The following is a 16,704-nucleotide window of genomic DNA, read 5'->3' on the forward strand; positions in this document are numbered from 1 at the left end:
AACGATTATCTTCCTCAGTAGTGTGCAGCGAATTCTACTAGATGAAAAGTCAAAATGAGTATGACATCCTGTGATTTAAAGCATACTACATTTCTGAAATTCCACATACTATATAACGTTCTATTTTCGCATACTCAAATTTCCTACAATTTAGAAAGCTAGAATGGGTATTCGGACACAGCCCATGACACATTTTTCCTGTTAAGGGAAGATGGTCAAGGAGATGGAACAGAGGCTAGAGGAAGTGATGGCTCAGATGAGTAAGATATAGCTAGGACCAGAAGACACCACTGCTTTCAGACAACCCTCATTGGCTACGTCACAAATGAAACCCTATTCTATATAGTGCACTACTTTTGATCAGAGCCCATTCTGCTAAATAAGCTTAAGCTTGAAGTAATGGACCAGGTACATACAGATGTTAGGTGTATAATTAATTGTGCTTATGTATCACCTGTTGACCGAGAGGAAAGATTGTTGTAACACTCAGAATTGAACAACTAATCAATCAATGCAGTTATTGATCAAATAAAATAAAAATGTATTTCTCACATGCGCTGAATACAACAGGTATTACAGTGAAATGCTTACTTACAAGGCCTTAACCAACATTGCAATTTTAAGAAAGAATACAAAAAAACAAAAACAAAACAGTTAACAAAATAATAAGAAATAAAAAGTCACAAATAATTAAAGAGCAGCAGTAAAATAACAATAGTGAGGCTATATACAGGGGGTACAGGTACCGAGTCAATGTGCAGGGGTTAGTCGAGGTAATTGACACTAACGAATGCAGCCTTTGACCAATTACAACTACTGTATAGAACTTCTAAAACGTTTTGAATGATGATGAAAGAGGCCCAACATTTCTCTGCATGACAAACCTGCCTTTACTGTATATGCTCCATGTCTAGCTCTGGTCCAGGGCCTTACATGCGGTTTGAGCCTTGATACAGTACCAGTCAAAAGTTTGAACACACCTACTCATTCCAGGGTTTTTCTTAATTTTTTACAATTTTCTACATTGTAGAATAATAGTGAAGACATCAAAACTATGAAATAATAATGTAGTAACCAAAAAATTATTAAACAAATCAAAGTATACTTGATATTTGAGATTCTTCAAAGTAGCCACCCGTTGTCTTGATGACAGCTTTGCACACGCTTGGCATTCTCTCAACCAGCTTCATGAGGTAGTCACTTGGAATGCATTTCAATTAACAGGTGTGTCTTGTTAAAAGTTAATTTGTGGAAATTATTTCCTTCTTAATGCGTTTGAGCCAATCAGTTGTGTTGTGACAAGGTAGGGGTGATATACAGAAGATAGCCCTATTTGGTAAAAGACCAAGTCAATATTATGGCAAGAACAGCTCAAATAAGCAAAGAGAAATGACAGTCCATCATTGTTTTAAGACATGAAGGTCAGTCAATCCGGAAAATTTCAAGAACTTTGAAAGTTTCTTCAAGTGCAGTCGCAAAAACCATCAAGCGCTATGATGAAACTGGCTCTCATGATGAGGACTGCCACAGGAAAGGAAGACTGAGAGTTACCTCTGCTGCAGAGGATAAGTTCATTAGACTTACCAGCCTCAAAAATTGCAGCCAAAATATATGCTTCACAGAGTTCAAGTAAGAGACATATTTCAACATCAACAGTTCAGAGGAGACTGTGTGAATCAGGCCTTCATGGTCGAATTGCTGCAAAGAAACCACTACTAAAGGACACCAATAAGAAGAGACTTTCTTGGGCCAAGAAACACGAGCAATGGACATTAGACCGGTGGAAATCTGTCCTTTGGTCTGAAGAGTCCAAATTTGAGATTTTTGGTTCCAACCACCATGTCTTTGTGAGACGCAGAGTAGGTGAACAGATGATCTCTGCATGTGTGATTCCCACCGTGAAGCATGGAGGAAGAGGTGTGATGATGTGGGGGTGCTTTGCTAGGTGACACTGTCTGTGATTTATTTAGAATTCAAGACACACTTAACCACAGCATTCTGCAGCGATACACCATTCCATCTGGTTTGGGCTTAGTGGGCCTATCATTTGTTTTTCAACAGGACAATGACCCGAAACACACCTCCAGGCTGTGTAAGGCTATTTGACCAAGGAGAGTGGAGTGCTGCATCAGATGACCTGGCCTCCACAATCACCCGACCTCAAACCAATTGAGATGGTTTGGGATGAGTTGGACCGCAGAGTGAAGGAAAAGCAGCCAACAAGTGCTCAGCATATGTGGGAACTCCTTCAAGACTGTTAGAAAAGCATTCCTCATGAAGCTGGTTGAGAGAATGCCAAGAGTGTGCAAAGCTGTCATTAAGGCAAAGGGTGGCTACTTTGAAGAATCTAAAATATAAAATATATTTTGATTTGTTTAACACTTTTTTGGTTACTACAGTTGAAGTCGGAGGTTTACTTAGGTTGGAGTCATTAAAACTAGTTTTTCAACCACTCCACAAATGTCTTGTTAACAAATTATAGTTTTGGCAAGTCGGTTAGGACATCTACCTTGTGCATGACACAAGTGATTTTTCCAACAATTGTTTACAGACAGATTATTTAACTTATAATTCACTGTTTCACAATTCCAGTGGGTCAGAAGTTTACATACACTAAGTTGACTGTGCCTTTAAACAGCTTGGAAAGTTCCAGAAAATGATGTCATGGCTTTAGAAGCTTCTGATAGGCTAATTGACATCATTTGAGTCAATTGGAGGTGTACCTGTGGATGTATTTCAAGGCCTACCTTCAAACGCAGTGCCTCTTTGCTTGACATCATAGGAAAATCAAAAGAAATCGGCCAAGACCTCAGAAAAAAATGTGTAGACCTCCACAAGTCTGGTTCATCCTTGGGAGCAATTTCCAAACGCCTGAAGGTACCACGTTCATCTGTACAAACAATAGTACGCAAGTATAAACACCATGGGACCACGCAGCTGTCATACCGCTCAGGAAGGAGACGCATTCTGTCTCCTAGAGATTAACGTACTTTGGTGCGAAAAGTGCAAATCAATCCCAGAACAACAGCAAAGGACCTTGTGAAGATGCTGGAGGAAACAGGTACAAATGTATCTATATCCACAGTAAAACAAGTCCTATATCGACATAACCTGAAAGGCCGCTCAGCAAGGAAGAAGCCACTGCTCCAAAACTGCCATAAAAAAGCCAGACAACGGTTTGCAACTGCACATGGGGACAAAGATTGTACTTTTTGGAGAAATGTCCTCTGGTCTAATGTAACAAAAATATAACTGTTTGGCCATAATGACCATCGTTATGTTTGGAGGAAAAAGGGGATCGCTTGCAAGCCGAAGAACACCATCTCAACCGTGAAGCACGCGGGTGGCAGCATCATGCTGTGGGGGTGATTTGCTGCAGGAGGGACTGGTGCACTTCACAAAAAAGATGGCATCATGAGGAAGGAAAATGATGTGGATATATTGAAGCAACATCTCAAGACATCAGTCAGGAAGTTAAAGCTTGGTCGCAAATGGGTCTTCTAAATGGACAATGACCCCAAGCATACTTCCAAAGTTGTGGCAAATGACTTAAGGACAGAAAAGTCAAGGTATTTGAGTGGCCATCACAAAGCCCTGACCTCAATCCTATAGAACATTTGTGGGCAGAACTGAAAAAGTGTGTGCGAGCAAGGACTCAGTTACCCCAGCTCTGTCAGGAGGAATGGGCCAAAATTCACCCAACTTTATTGTGGGAAGCTTGTGGAAGCTACCCGAAACGTTTGACCCAAGTTAAACACTTTAAAGGCAATGCTACCAAATACTAATTGAGTGTATGTAAACTATTGAGCCACTAGGAATGTGATGAAAGAAATAAAAGCTGAAAGAAATCATTCTCTCTACTATTATTCTGACATTTCGCATTCTTAAAATAAAGTGGTGATCCTAGCTGACCTAAGACAGGGAATGTTTACTAGGATTTAATGTCAGGAATTGTGAAAAACTGAGTTTAAATGTATTTGGCTAAGGTGTATGTAAACTTCCGACTTCAACTGTACATGATTCCATATGTGTTATTTCATAGTTTTGATGTCTTCACTATTATTCTACAGTGTAAAAAATAAAGAAAAACCCTTGAATGAGTAGGTGTTCAATCTTTTGACTGGTACTGTATACGTAAATGAAACTTTCTCTGCTGAAACTGTGCAAACTGATTCTTTGTACACACTTTGTTTAAATCAGTAGAGGCTCCTCAGAGTAGGAAGGGGAAGACCATCCTCCTCAGTGAATTTCAGATAAATAAAAATAGTGAAACATTTAAAATGTTATAATTTTTAGATAAAACTATACTAAATATATTCATGTCACCAAATAATTGTTTTAAAACACACTGTTTTGCAAGGATGGTCTACAGTAGCATCAAAAGCACCATGTGTAGCCAGAGGACAGCTAGTTTCCGTCCTCCTTTGGGTACATTGACTTCAATACAAAACCTAGGAGGCTCGTGGTTTTCACCCCTTTCCATAGACTTACACAGTAATTATGACAACTTCCAGAGGACTTCCTCCAACCTATCAGAGATCTTGCAGCATGAACTTAAATGTTGTCCACCGAATCAAAGGATCAGAGAATGAATCTAAAGCATTAGCTACAGCTAGCTAGCACTGCAGTGCAGAAAATGTGGTGAGTAGTTGACTCAAAGAGAGAGAAAGCCAATAGTTAAACAGCTTTGAACTCATTAATTTCTTCAAAAATGAGAGGGAGAGAGAGCTAGCTGTATTTCGTTGTATTTTTTAAATTTATTTGTTACTTTCACTTAGCTAGCAAATGCAGCTAGCTAGTTTAGCCTACTCAAACACCTAGCTCAAACAGACAGGGATGCTATGTTAGCTAGCTGGCTATGGCTATCCAACACTGGAACTCTTCCAAGTCAAGGTAAGCTTTTGGTTTTATTAATTTATTGCCACCTGGGCCCGCCGGTGTAACTGCTAAACTGCTTATTGTCTGTACACTGTACTGCATAATTGTTGCGGGTTTACTAACGCATTAGTTCTATTAGCTATGTTGACTATGATGTTACTTTAGCTAATATGGTGACAACGATGTAGGCTGTGTGTAGCTGTCAGCGGGGTTGGAAAGATTTTTTTGCTTGGTCACAGACAGCTGAAAAGGTGAGAGGAGGAAAGCACAAAGATGTGAGAAGGAATGCAGTGTGGCTGCTATGAAAGTGAACTGTGCTTACGTGTGATCAGGGGTGTATTCATTCCGCCGATTCTGTTGAAAAACATTTCTTAAACGGAAGCAAACGGAACAAAACAGGGATAAACATACCTGAAATTGGCCAATAGAAACTCTCGTTTGCAACTGTTGATTACACCCTAGATCAGTTAGATGCAGGCAAGACTTTGCAAGGCGGTATTGAATGTGTCACTGTCTGTCGCCTCAAATGTTTTCTCTGGACCTGTGTGCACCTGCGTTGTAAACTTTCATTCATAGACTAGCTTGTAGCAACCGCATGATGGGTATAGGGAACATTTTAGCATCATGTAGAAGCCTAAACCTATCATTGTTACATTGAACTGGGTGAATGGAATATGAATGACAGTCATCCAATATGCTGTAATAGAAATAAGGCCATGCTCATTAAAAAAATAGTTGTCCTCACTCATCTTAAACAGCACCGACCGCTACTGCTGTAAAGATGTTTCTTTTCATTTTTTTTGAGGACAACAACACACCCTCAATTATGATATCAGTGTCCTGAAATGCATTGACATCTAGATTTTATCAACAGCCAAATGTATCATGAAGCCATAGAGTAAAGAGAACATACATTGCTTGTGATCCTGGGAGTATACAATAGAGCTAAACTAGCTTTATAATGGCTGATGTAGCAAGTAATATTTTCCCTGATGTCACTTATGCAACTGTAATAATCTGTTTCCACTTTTAATTGAGCTGGCCAAATATGTTTAAATGAGAGAAATGCCACCTGGTGGCAACGAATGGAACAACAGGAAAAACACATTCTATAAATAATATTCCATTTGCTATATGATAGAGCCATATAAGAATTATAAGGTAACATGAGTAAATTACATCAGTTATCATTCAGCTGATGCAATCCTGCCAAAAGAGAAATATTACAGTATGCGACCATGACATATATATATAGACGAGGCTTGAACCCCCGTTTGCAGGGGTATGTGTGATCCATTACAACTTCACCAGATTCCGGAACTATCTGGCCTTCTCAGTTAGTTTATATCCTGGACCTTCTCATCAACCATCTCCTCAACGATCACCCTTACACGCTTCTGCATATGTGGGTTGTACTCTGTGGAAAGAGCCACAGGAATTCATTAATGAATTAATTGTGTGTATTATGGTTAACATCACTTGGTCCTCTGTAGCTCAGCTGGTAGAGCACGGCGCTTGTAACGCCAAGGTAGTGGGTTCGATCCCCGGGACCACCCATACGCAAAAATGTATGCACGCATGACTGTAAGTCGCTTTGGATAAAAGCGTCTGCTAAATGGCATATTATTTATTTATTTATTTATAGTATTTTGATTCTTTCACTGATTCATTCATTTGATTAATTGTTATCCTGCTTGCTCACCTGCCACCACTTCCTGGTCTTGTTGTACTTCCTGGACCTTTTCGACCACGATCACTTTCCTGACCTCCTGTCGGGTCTCCACATGTCTACTTGTAGACATACAGGGGAAGAACACTTATGGTCAGCTAAACTCACTAACACACATCTTGATCTACTAGTTTGCAATGAGGTTCCAATAAACAGCTGTCATTCACTGAACCCACTGTACCTATTACTCCAACTTGCTCCATCCTCCCTCTACACTTTCCGCTCTTTCCATTCCCCCACCTCGCTATCCCCCCATCCCTTCCCCCTCCCTCTCTTTCCTCCTCTCCATTATCCCCTCTCACCTGAGTCCCTCTCCATCCAGCAGCCTCCTGTACTCAGCGATCTCCATCTCCAGCCTCATCTTGATGTCCAGGAGGATCTGGTACTCGGAGGCCTGCTGCTGGATGCTGACGTTGAGCTGCTGAAGCTCCTCCTCCATGCTGTTGATAAGAACCTGCAGCTGGCTCAGCTGGGAGCCATAGCGACCAATTATATCAGTGACACTCTGCTCCAGGTACCCCTTCTAGGAATGTATTTATGTTTGTAAGGGATGGAGAAAGGAGAGGGTAGTAGAAATTGATGAACAGGGAGATGAAGAAGGGTAGAGATAGTTAGATTGGTGCACATAAAGCTGTTAGAACACCTTGACATTACACCACTGTGGAGGTCTGAAAACATCTAACAAACTTTGATTTTGGAGTGTAATGTTCCTTTAAGACCTAAAGGAATTCCATATTTTAGGAACAGAAATAGGGTAAAGAGAAATGCTATATGTTTAGGGATGCTGATTCACTAAGATGGTTTGACATCATACTTGAGTGAGCAGGCCATGTAGCTCAGTTGGTAGAGAATGGCGCTTGCAACGGCAGGGTTGTGGGTTCATTTCCCACGGGGGGCCAGTATGAAAATGTATGCACTCACTAACTGTAAGTCGCTCTGGATAAGAGCGTCTGCTAAATGACTAAAATGTCAAATGTAATGCAGTTCAGGCTCTGGAAGGTCCTCTTCAGGTCGGTCACCTGAGACTGAGAGGTCTTGACCTCTGTGGTGCTGGTGGTGATCTGGTTCTGAAGCACCTCCACCTGACACACACACACACACACACACACACACACACACACACCGTATTAGTCAAACGTATAGTATCACTACATGTCAATTGTGCCTCTCACAAAACACATTTAGGGACCCGGGCCCACACCCTTCGAGGCCCCCTGTCCTATTTTCAGAGGTTGCTCTCGAACCACTTGGCAGCATCTCTCTGGTTCTTCGCCACCATGCCCTCATACTGGGTCCTCATCTCCTCCAGCACCTTGCTCATGTCCACTGAGGAAGCACAGTCCATCTCCACATTCACAGCACCACACTGCTGCGGCCGCATCAAATGCATCTCCTAACAACAGGAAAAGGGGGACAAATTGTGCTATAATACCTGGGATTTGTAGTTTACTTATACACAGGGAAGGGCAAAAGCACCTGAAAACAATGAGTTACTGTATATTTGAGTACTAATAACTGTGAAGTTGCCCTAGATTTGTTGTGGGTGAGTTTTGCCCCCTTGTTGCCAAACATGGAAAGGTCTATAACCCACTGAGAATTAATAAATACATTCAAGCGCAAAAACATTGCAAAAACTACAGAGGGAGCCATTGTGTCCAAATGAAAATCCACATGTGGCTGTCCTGGAGAATTGACACCTCAGCCAACAGCACAAGAGTTAAGACTTGAGTGTATGAGGAGAAATGAGGAGGTTTCCTCCTCGTGGTTCTTCCTGATGTAGGCCAGCTCCTCCTTCAGCCCCTCAATCTGCATCTCCAGGTCTCCTCTGGTGAGTGTAAAGCTGTCCAGGACTCCTCTCAGACGAGTCACATTCCCTTCCATCGTCATACGCATGTTAGCCTCCGTCTCTAACCTACAAGGGTTGAGGAAAGGAGAGGGCTTGATTACTTCCTCCTCACAACAAACCAATATACAACTTGCCCAACCATAAACTGATCCATAGCCCCTGCCTACTCCCATAAGCATTTCTGTAGATCTGGGAGGATGGGATCTACTGAATCTAGAACATATAGGCCAAGAGTTACAAACAGAAACAGTACACTCACAGAAGCTGTGTACAGTACAGAGAAGATGTGCACCTACTTCATCTTGAAGTCATCAGCTGCAAGTCTGGCATTATCCACCCGCAGGATTATCTGAGAGTTCTCCACAGACCTGGCATGGATCTAGGAACAGGAGGATAGCCACTGTCAATGGAATGTAATAACAGTGTCAATTATGTTTGGGATATAATGTGTTTAGATCAGCAGATCTGGGTCATGTCTATTGTTCATTCATATACAACAGGACACAGTTTTTCAACGGTCAACAAGATAAATACTGAGAGACAACCGGAATTACACCTCTAATCTATCACTTATCTAATTAATTCTAGTGACTCTCTTCTTTCACAAACCTGTTGGCATCCTCTCAATCCTATCCCCACCTCCCTTCCCACATGGGCACAGACGCCAATTCAACGTCTATTCCACGTTGGTTCAACATAATTACATTGAAATGACATGGAAACAATGTTGATTCAACCAGTGTGTGCCCACTGGGTTGCTACATTAAGACTACATTACCCAGAAGTACCTTGTTGCGGATGTCTGTGATGGTGGCATAGAACCCACTGAGGTCCTTCTTGTGAGTCGGTGATCTCATCTCGTAGAACTCTTTGATCTGCAGCTCCAACTTGCTATTGGCTGCCTCTAGAGAGCGCACCTGTGTACACAGGGAGTGGAGGGAATCAGTTCAGTGGGCCCTTTTGTGCATTACATAAGGAATGGGGTGCCATTTGGGGAGCATCCCATCACCTTATGTGAATCTGCACACTCCCATTAGACAATCCCCAACATAATGGAATTTAAAATAAATGATCAAATACTGCTATGTCATTGTCCTCATTATGTATTTAGGAACGTGTGTTTATAATAGTAATACAGATATGTATTTTAGTAATAGTGAGACTTTTCCTTGAAGCTTTACAGGCAAACTAGAGGTTACTGTTTCTTCTCAATAGCAATTAGAAAAGTTAATGATGGAATAAATAGTTTTTTTAAGTTAAAAGTTACTGCACACAGAGTGAGTCCATGCAGCTTATTATGTGACTTGTTAAGCATATTTTTACTCCTGAACTTATTTAGGTTTGCCATAACAAAGGGGTTGAATTCTCATTGATTCAAGACATTTCAGCTTTTCACTTTTAATGAATTTGTAAAAATGTCTAAAAACATATTTCCACTTTAACGTTATGGGGTATTTTGTGTAGGCCAGTGACACAAAATCTAAATTGTATCAATTTCAAATTCAGGCTGGAACACAACTAAATGTGGAAAAAGTTAAGGGGTATGAATACTTTCTGAAGAATCTGTAAGCAGACATTTTTTTTTTTTACCTCAAAGCCACAAAAGTACAAATCATTCATACACGGTGGACCCACAAGAGGACGTGATGAATGATCCACATGCCTCGCAATGTAAACTTATCCCCATCAAGACTTCACTGTCGCTATCCTCAAACCACCACCCATTGAAACCCCAAAGCCCCCTCATTCAGCCTAGACTCTTTTTTGGCACCGAGTGACGAGAGGTATTTCCAGGGAAACTAATACACCATTACGTGCCTAATCACTGCTACTTTTACTGCTTTCTTTGGTTCTATTATCACAGGTACATATATTTATGTTCTGCCTGGATTTGTCTTTGGCCTACGTCCAATTCCTTCCAAATGTCAGTTGGAATGCCTGTGTGTCTGGGCTCATATGATAAAGCAGGTATGTAGGGGAGTGGTATACCTCCTTTACTGGAAGTTACACCAGTAAAAAAGAGGGACACAGCACAGACTGGGCCAGCACAATTTGGAGGGCTGGAGGTGGAAGGACACTAACAAAATAGGTGTATTTTGAATCTAGGACATCAACAATCTTACGTGCTTTTTTGCTTTAATGATCAGTTTCTCCGTAACTCTCTCTTCCATACCCACATCTCAAAACTGAATGAACAATAACTCGCACGCACCTCAATTACCCCAGTTACCACACACACACACCTCCAATCTTCCTAGGAAAGAGCCGCCCTATGCATTATCATCACCCTTGGAGTGCCATAAACTTACAGACTGGCTTGCAGTTTTTCTATATAAATCAGTTGATACTTTACATTACTGTGAAGTTCACCATGAAAAGAGACATCAGGTCCCATGTTAAACCATTATCTTTCGTTTCCTATTTCCATAACAGCATATCATTTTGGCTGTGGTATCCTGATAACAATTACAGTATATTTTTAAATGTATTTTTTATTGACAAGCTTCATTGACAACATTCAAAATTGATATAATATCTGTATGAATTGAATAAAAACATGTTTTACAGCTTTTAAAGACTATATTATATACAGAAGCTACTGTCTTAACTATTTAGAAAATCTATAGGTAAACAACTCTGATGTTGGTCCCAGTCAATGATGCCCTCTTTAGTCCAGATAAGAGTGGAGGATGTACGTCATCACACACTGTACACTTAACCCTTCCTCGTCGGTTGTTTAGGTTACGCCTTAACGATATCAAAGTCATAATCATTTTACAACTAGGTCTATATTAAGAACAACAGTAATGAGAACAACAGTAATGATATGGTGCCTTTGTGTTTCAAATGTGTTTCTAAGTGATGGACCACTTGCCACTTTTTCCATGGCATTTTCAATGATCGATCCATGGTTTTCGTTGCATGTCAATGCAAGTGGAAGTTAGAGTTGGTGGACCTTGGCCTTGGATACAGGTGTTATGACAGGGTTGTAGACTTCTGTAACAACAACCACTATTGAACATCAAACTGAATTTTACTTTATTGTCTCACATTTCCAGGTGAACGATTAGAATATTGATGCGCCCCACCTGAATGCAGAATGGCACCAAGTATCCATTACGCATGGCGTTTCCATCATCTTTTTCAATCAATCAAAAGATCTATCTTGGACATTGTTATCAGACATTGCTCTTTGACCATATTGGTTACATAGACCTTTGTGTATAAAAGACCTGACATAAAGAACTGGCAATATCATTCGCACTTGCTGACTTCATTTTGTACAGACTGTTACATACAATCACCTCTCTTTGAAGGTAATTGACGCTCACTTTCACACACAAAATTGCTTTTTGCATTTCCTACTTTTAATCATCTAAAGCTATATTGTTAGAAAACTATTATTCTGCGTCCAGGCATGGCAATGAGTGGATTGTTGGTGTGCGCCCTCATGGCAGCGCTAGTGGGGGTTGGTTTGACATCGCCCGTATCCAAGTCGGATGACAACACCAAACAGGGTGGGATACTGCCACAGCTACTGGCCAGGGGGGAGGCAGTGAGGAATGCTGCGGAGAACGTCGCTAGGCGGGAGCAAGACACTCAAATGAGCATGGCACGGATGGAGAGGATGGCGCACCTGTCGGAGGACCAGCGCGAGTTCATGTCCAAGAAAATCATGCAGGCCATCTCAGGTACATGGTGGTGTCGAGTTGAGTTAAGTGTGTGTGTGTGTGTGAGTGTGTGTGTGTGAGAGAGAGAGAGAGAGAGAGAGAGAGAGAGAGAGAGAGAGAGAGAGAGAGAGAGAGAGAAGTGTATCGTCGTTCGCTTGAGCACTTTAAACGCACATTGAACTTTTCTGTTTGGTTCATGTAGGTTTGTATTGTTCGCAGAGATGATGAACGAGTGTCCGGACCGAGACTACCAAGGATGGGTAGACTTTGGACGGCGAAGTGCAGAGTAGAGACGTACCAGAGGCCAACTGAGGAACGTCTGCCTGCACTGGCGTTACTCAGGAATATTTACATTGGTTTATGTCATTTGATTTTTGCTTTTAATCCAAGTGTCATAATAAACATGTTTGCAGTATGTATGTCTACGGACTTTCTTGTTTTTGTTTAGGACATGGGCCGGTTTCCACGGACACAGAATATACATTGAGTGTACTTTTTAGTCTTGGACAAGGCTTAATGTGTCCGGGAAACCGGCCCATCGAGTAGAAAAATAACACACATTCACGTGTGCCTGATGGAAATACAATGTACTTTTTAATTTACAGGTGGTACAATTTATACACACATACAACTCAGCGATTATAACACATACTTCAGCAAAGAGTAGTCCATTTCAACATCTGAAATATATGCATTGCTGTTTGGTTCATTTTCTTCTGAACACAAATTGTCGTAATTTGCTATCATTTTCCGTTTTGATCTTCAGTATCCTACGCCTTTTATATACAATTGATTATCCAGACAGCCCAAAAAGTATTTTAAAAAAGCATGCAGTCCTTGATAATTTGGTTTTTCTACCTTTCTTTTTTCCGGTGACACTTTGCTTGTATTTCTTTTTCCTCGTAAGGTATCCCCCTTAGTGCAATCACTGGAGGAATTCACTTTCAATGCCCAACTTAATTTTTTCATACAGCTAACTTTTATTATTCCTGATGACATTAAATACATTTGTACAGCATGGTAGACTACCTGAATGCTTTTGGTGAGGTTCGAATAAATGCACAAGTTCACAATGACTGACATATTTGACAGCATTTCGAAGTAAAGCATTTTACAATGACTTGCAGCAGGTGATGTTGTGTGATGCCATACAAACGCACAGTACTGCTAGTGCTAAATGAGGACATTTGGGAAAGAGCAGAGTAGTATACCTCAGTGAATGTCAATAATGTCACAAACTTTCAGTAAGTTCAGTCAGTGTATCAGTCTCTCCACCATTCTGTAATGGGGAGTGATTGAAGTGTTAGTGGTTTTACCACAGTAAAGTGAATGTGGTTAATACCCACAAATGATTCATTTTCTAATAGCAGCTATATATTGCAAAAGGACATACTGAATTCCAGTGCATCTTGGGTTTTTTTTAAGTGTGACTAACTAACTGCTGTGGTCAGTTTGGTGGTTCTTAAATAACGATACCTTGAATCTTTCCCAACATAATGAAAAGGTCATGTCATTGTATTTGATGGTATTAACAAATTATTTTAGAAAACATATGGTGGGGTCCTTTCTAAAAAAAAAAACACCACGAGAAGCACCATTCCCTTACTTTCATACCGTGTAAAACCATCGACACCCACGAAACACAGGTAGAAAAAAGCAACGCATGTTTCTCAACTTTTTATTTTATAAAAAAACTAAAACCCTTCCGCGTGTTCAAGCCAGCCGGAGCGGTGATCAGGTGATTCTCCTGAGAATGATCATGATGTCACACATTGTCGTGGAGACCTAGTATCTACAATACAGGAGTCCATTACAAAAAGAAGAGCGACTGTAGACGTAACAGAAATTCAATATGGCTCTATGGTTCTCCCGAGTCTCCATTTTACAATGTATTGCTGTGGGCCCGAAACACAAAATGGCGGTACAGTGGCATAGCCAGCATGTGGATTGAAGTCAATGACGATTGAGGAGGAAGGGGAGAAGGAGCGGGGAGGGAGTTCTCCCAGTTGTTCTCAGACTCTAGGTGGATGTCTGTATTGCCTGACTGCTTCTCTCTCCTCTCCGTTCTCTCTCCAGTCCACCACCCCTCGGGCCGCCACCTTGTGAAGTCCCAGACTCCTCAGCTTCTCTACCAGGTTGAAGCTGAAAATGTTCCTTCTCCCTTCTTCCTCCATCTTGAATGTACCTCCATCCCGATCTTCCTCTGCCGTTGTGGGGTGTGTGTGGGCTGTGAGTGGGGTCAGTTGGTGGTAAGGGTAGGGGACGGTGGAGCCGGAGATGCCCTGCTCCTCCAGCAGCCTCAGGAGTCCTAGTGATAGAGGAGGTGCTGGGGTGGAGGTGGAGTGGTGGCCACCGCCCTGGCTAGGGTCAAAGATCAGCCCACAATGCTGCTGATTGGAGGAGGAAGGCGACTTGGTGCTCAGATGCTCACAGCTCCCACAAGCGGACAGGCTGCGAGAGCAAAGGCTGCAAATACAGGAAAAGAGGAAAAGACCAATCAGACACAGCAGTGCTGTTATCACACATCCAATGAGATACTCAGCTTGTCATTTGCCTACTTAAACATACAAAATAAACACATAGCTACAGTGGGGGAAAAAAAGTATTTAGTCAGCCACCAATTGTGCAAGTTCTCCCACTTAAAAAGATGAGAGAGGCCTGTAATTTTCATCATAGGTACACGTCAACTATGACAGACAAAATGAGAAAACAAAATCCAGAAAATCACATTGTAGGATTTTTAATGAATTTATTTGCAAATTATGGTGGAAAATAAGTATTTGGTCAATAAAAAAGTTTCTCAATACTTTGTTATATACCTTTGTTGGCAATGAAAGAGGTCAAACGCTTTTTCTGTAAGTCTTCACAAGGTTTTCACACACTGTTGCTGGTATTTTGGCCCATTCCTCCATGCAGATCTCCTCTAGAGCAGTGATGTTTTGGGGCTGTCGCTGGGCAACACAGACTTTCAACTCCCCTCCAAAGATTTTCTATGGGGTTGAGATCTGGAGACTGGCCAAGGCCACTCCAGGACCTTGAAACTGCTTCTAGCACGTCCTTCGTTGCCCGGGCAGTGAGTTTGGGATCATTGTCATGCTGAAAGACCCAGCCACGTTTTCATCTTCAATGCCCTTGCTGATGGAAGGAGGTTTCCACTCAAAATCTACATATCATGCCCCATTCTTTCCTTTACACGGATCAGTCGTCCTGGTCCCTTTGCAGAAAAACTGCCCCAAAGCATGATGTTTCCACCCCCATGCTTCACAGTAGGTATGGTGTTCTTTGGATGCAACTCAGCATTCTTTGTCCTCCAAACACGACGAGTTGAGTTTTTACCAAAAAGTTCTATTTTGGTTTCATCTGACCATATGACATTCTCTCCCAATCCTCTTCTGGATCATCCAAATGCACTCTAGCAAACTTCAGATGGGCCTGGACATGTACGGCTGAAGCAGGGGGACACGTCTGGCACTGCAGGATTTGAGTCCCTGGCGGCGTAGTGTGTTACTGATGGTAGGCTTTGTTACTTTGGTCCCAGCTCTCTGCGGTAATTCACTAGGTCCCCCCGTGTGGTTCTGGGATTTTTGCTCACCATTCTTGTGATCATTTTGACCCCACGGGGTGAGATCTTGCGTGGAGCCCCAGATCGAGGGAGATTATCAGTGGTCCTGTATGTCTTCCATTTCCTAATAATTGCTCCCACAGTTGATTTCTTCAAACCAAGCTGCTTACCTATTGCAGATTCAGTCTTCCCAGCCTGGTGCAGGTCTACAATTTTGTTTCTGGTGTCCTTTGACAGCTCTTTGGTCTTGGCCATAGTGGAGTTTGGAGTGTGACTGTTTGAGGTTGTGGACAGGTGTCTTCTATACTGATAACAAGTTCAAACAGGTGCCATTAATACAGGTAACGAGTGGAGGACAGAGGAGCCTCTTAAAGAAGAAGTTACAGGTCTGTGAGAGCCAGAAATCTTGCTTGTTTGTAGGTGACCAAATACTTATTTTCCACCATAATTTGCAAATAAATTCATTAAAAATCCTACAATGTGATTTTCTTGATTTTTTTCTCTCAATTTGTCTGTCATAGTTGACGTGTACCTATGATGAAAATTACAGGCCTTTCTCATCTTTTTAAGTGGGAGAACTTGCACAATTGGTGGCTGACTAAATACTTTTTTTCCCCACTGTATAAGCTTAGCAGCATTAGTAACAGTGCATCATTAGTTAAGAGTGGTTAGTTAGTTTCGTTGCCTGTAAGGGTGGGTTAGAGATGGTGTTAGTCAGTTCGATAGTCAGCCTGAGAACTGAAAAGAGGATTGCCGTTGGGTCGTGCAGTTTACCTGGAAGAATCTGGAAGGGATCAGGAAGTGTTGTCCAAGTTAGCATGCCAAGCAAGTGAGTGACATGTTTTTTATGAAGTAGATTCAAGATAATGGACCAAATCCTTAATAGAGAAGCAGGCATTAAGATGTTGGAATGGGAAACCTGTGTGTATTAAAGTTTGAGTTACATGTGTGTATCTTAAATTAGGATTTGGCCCCAATAATCTAATACTAAACCTCAAAGTCATTTAAATAGACACAA

The 16,704-nt window shown here is 41.5% G+C and overlaps 3 protein-coding genes across 11 annotated transcripts in view; 1 reads left to right on the forward strand and 2 right to left on the reverse strand.

Moving 5' to 3' along the window:
• Nucleotides 1–5,861: 5,861 nt before the first annotated feature.
• LOC121533011 (keratin, type I cytoskeletal 42-like) lies at nt 5,862–10,624 on the reverse strand. Its single transcript, XM_045211682.1, has 9 exons — nt 10,577–10,624; nt 9,242–9,370; nt 8,750–8,832; nt 8,352–8,519; nt 7,841–7,989; nt 7,570–7,691; nt 6,910–7,130; nt 6,581–6,666; nt 5,862–6,295 (listed from the first exon to the last, which is right to left on the reverse strand). Exons 1-9 carry the CDS (start codon nt 10,622–10,624, stop codon nt 6,216–6,218), a joined length of 1,086 nt encoding a protein of 361 aa, XP_045067617.1. The 3' UTR covers nt 5,862–6,215.
• Nucleotides 10,625–11,113: 489 nt separating this feature from the next.
• Nucleotides 11,114–12,539, forward strand: LOC121534038 (cholecystokinin-like). 2 transcript variants are annotated; one of them, XM_041840472.2, is made up of 3 exons: nt 11,114–11,770; nt 11,870–12,145; nt 12,344–12,539. In XM_041840472.2, the coding sequence occupies exons 2-3, from the start codon at nt 11,872–11,874 to the stop codon at nt 12,412–12,414; spliced, it is 345 nt and encodes a 114-aa protein (XP_041696406.1). In that variant the 5' UTR covers nt 11,114–11,770; nt 11,870–11,871; the 3' UTR covers nt 12,415–12,539. The 2 variants fall into 2 exon arrangements, with proteins under 2 accessions (XP_041696406.1, XP_041696407.1); XM_041840473.2 differs by having other exon boundaries at nt 11,114–12,145; nt 12,327–12,427.
• Nucleotides 12,540–12,699: 160 nt separating this feature from the next.
• Nucleotides 12,700–16,704, reverse strand: part of LOC121534036 (trafficking kinesin-binding protein 1) — a 57,583-nt gene continuing 53,578 nt past the window's right edge. For 5 of the 8 annotated variants that reach the window (XM_045211744.1, XM_045211745.1, XM_045211743.1 and 2 more), the window contains one exon: nt 12,700–14,590. In XM_045211744.1, coding sequence (XP_045067679.1) covers nt 14,137–14,590 — 454 coding nt within the window. In that variant the 3' untranslated portion in view covers nt 12,700–14,136. The remainder of the gene's footprint in view (nt 14,591–16,704) is intronic. The other 3 variants (XM_045211750.1, XM_045211747.1, XM_045211749.1) reach the window with 3 other exon arrangements.

This window comes from Coregonus clupeaformis, chromosome 38 (assembly GCF_020615455.1).
Source record: "Coregonus clupeaformis isolate EN_2021a chromosome 38, ASM2061545v1, whole genome shotgun sequence".
NCBI classification, from domain to species: domain Eukaryota; kingdom Metazoa; phylum Chordata; class Actinopteri; order Salmoniformes; family Salmonidae; genus Coregonus; species Coregonus clupeaformis.

What these genes read in the sequence shown, in the direction of transcription:
- LOC121533011 (XM_045211682.1), bottom strand. Translation starts at nt 10,624, where the DNA reads ATGGAAGAGAGAGTTACGGAGAAACTGATCATTAAAGCAAAAAAGCAC. An exon ending in TCATTAAAGCAAAAAAGCAC is followed by an intron (nt 9,371 to 10,576) that starts GTAAGATTGTTG and finishes CTGTGTACACAG; the next exon opens with GTGCGCTCTCTAGAGGCAGC. An exon ending in GCTGATGACTTCAAGATGAA is followed by an intron (nt 8,520 to 8,749) that starts GTAGGTGCACAT and finishes CAACCCTTGTAG; the next exon opens with GTTAGAGACGGAGGCTAACA.
- LOC121534038 (XM_041840472.2), top strand. Translation starts at nt 11,872, where the DNA reads ATGGCAATGAGTGGATTGTTGGTGTGCGCCCTCATGGCAGCGCTAGTG. An exon ending in AATCATGCAGGCCATCTCAG is followed by an intron (nt 12,146 to 12,343) that starts GTACATGGTGGT and finishes TATTGTTCGCAG; the next exon opens with AGATGATGAACGAGTGTCCG.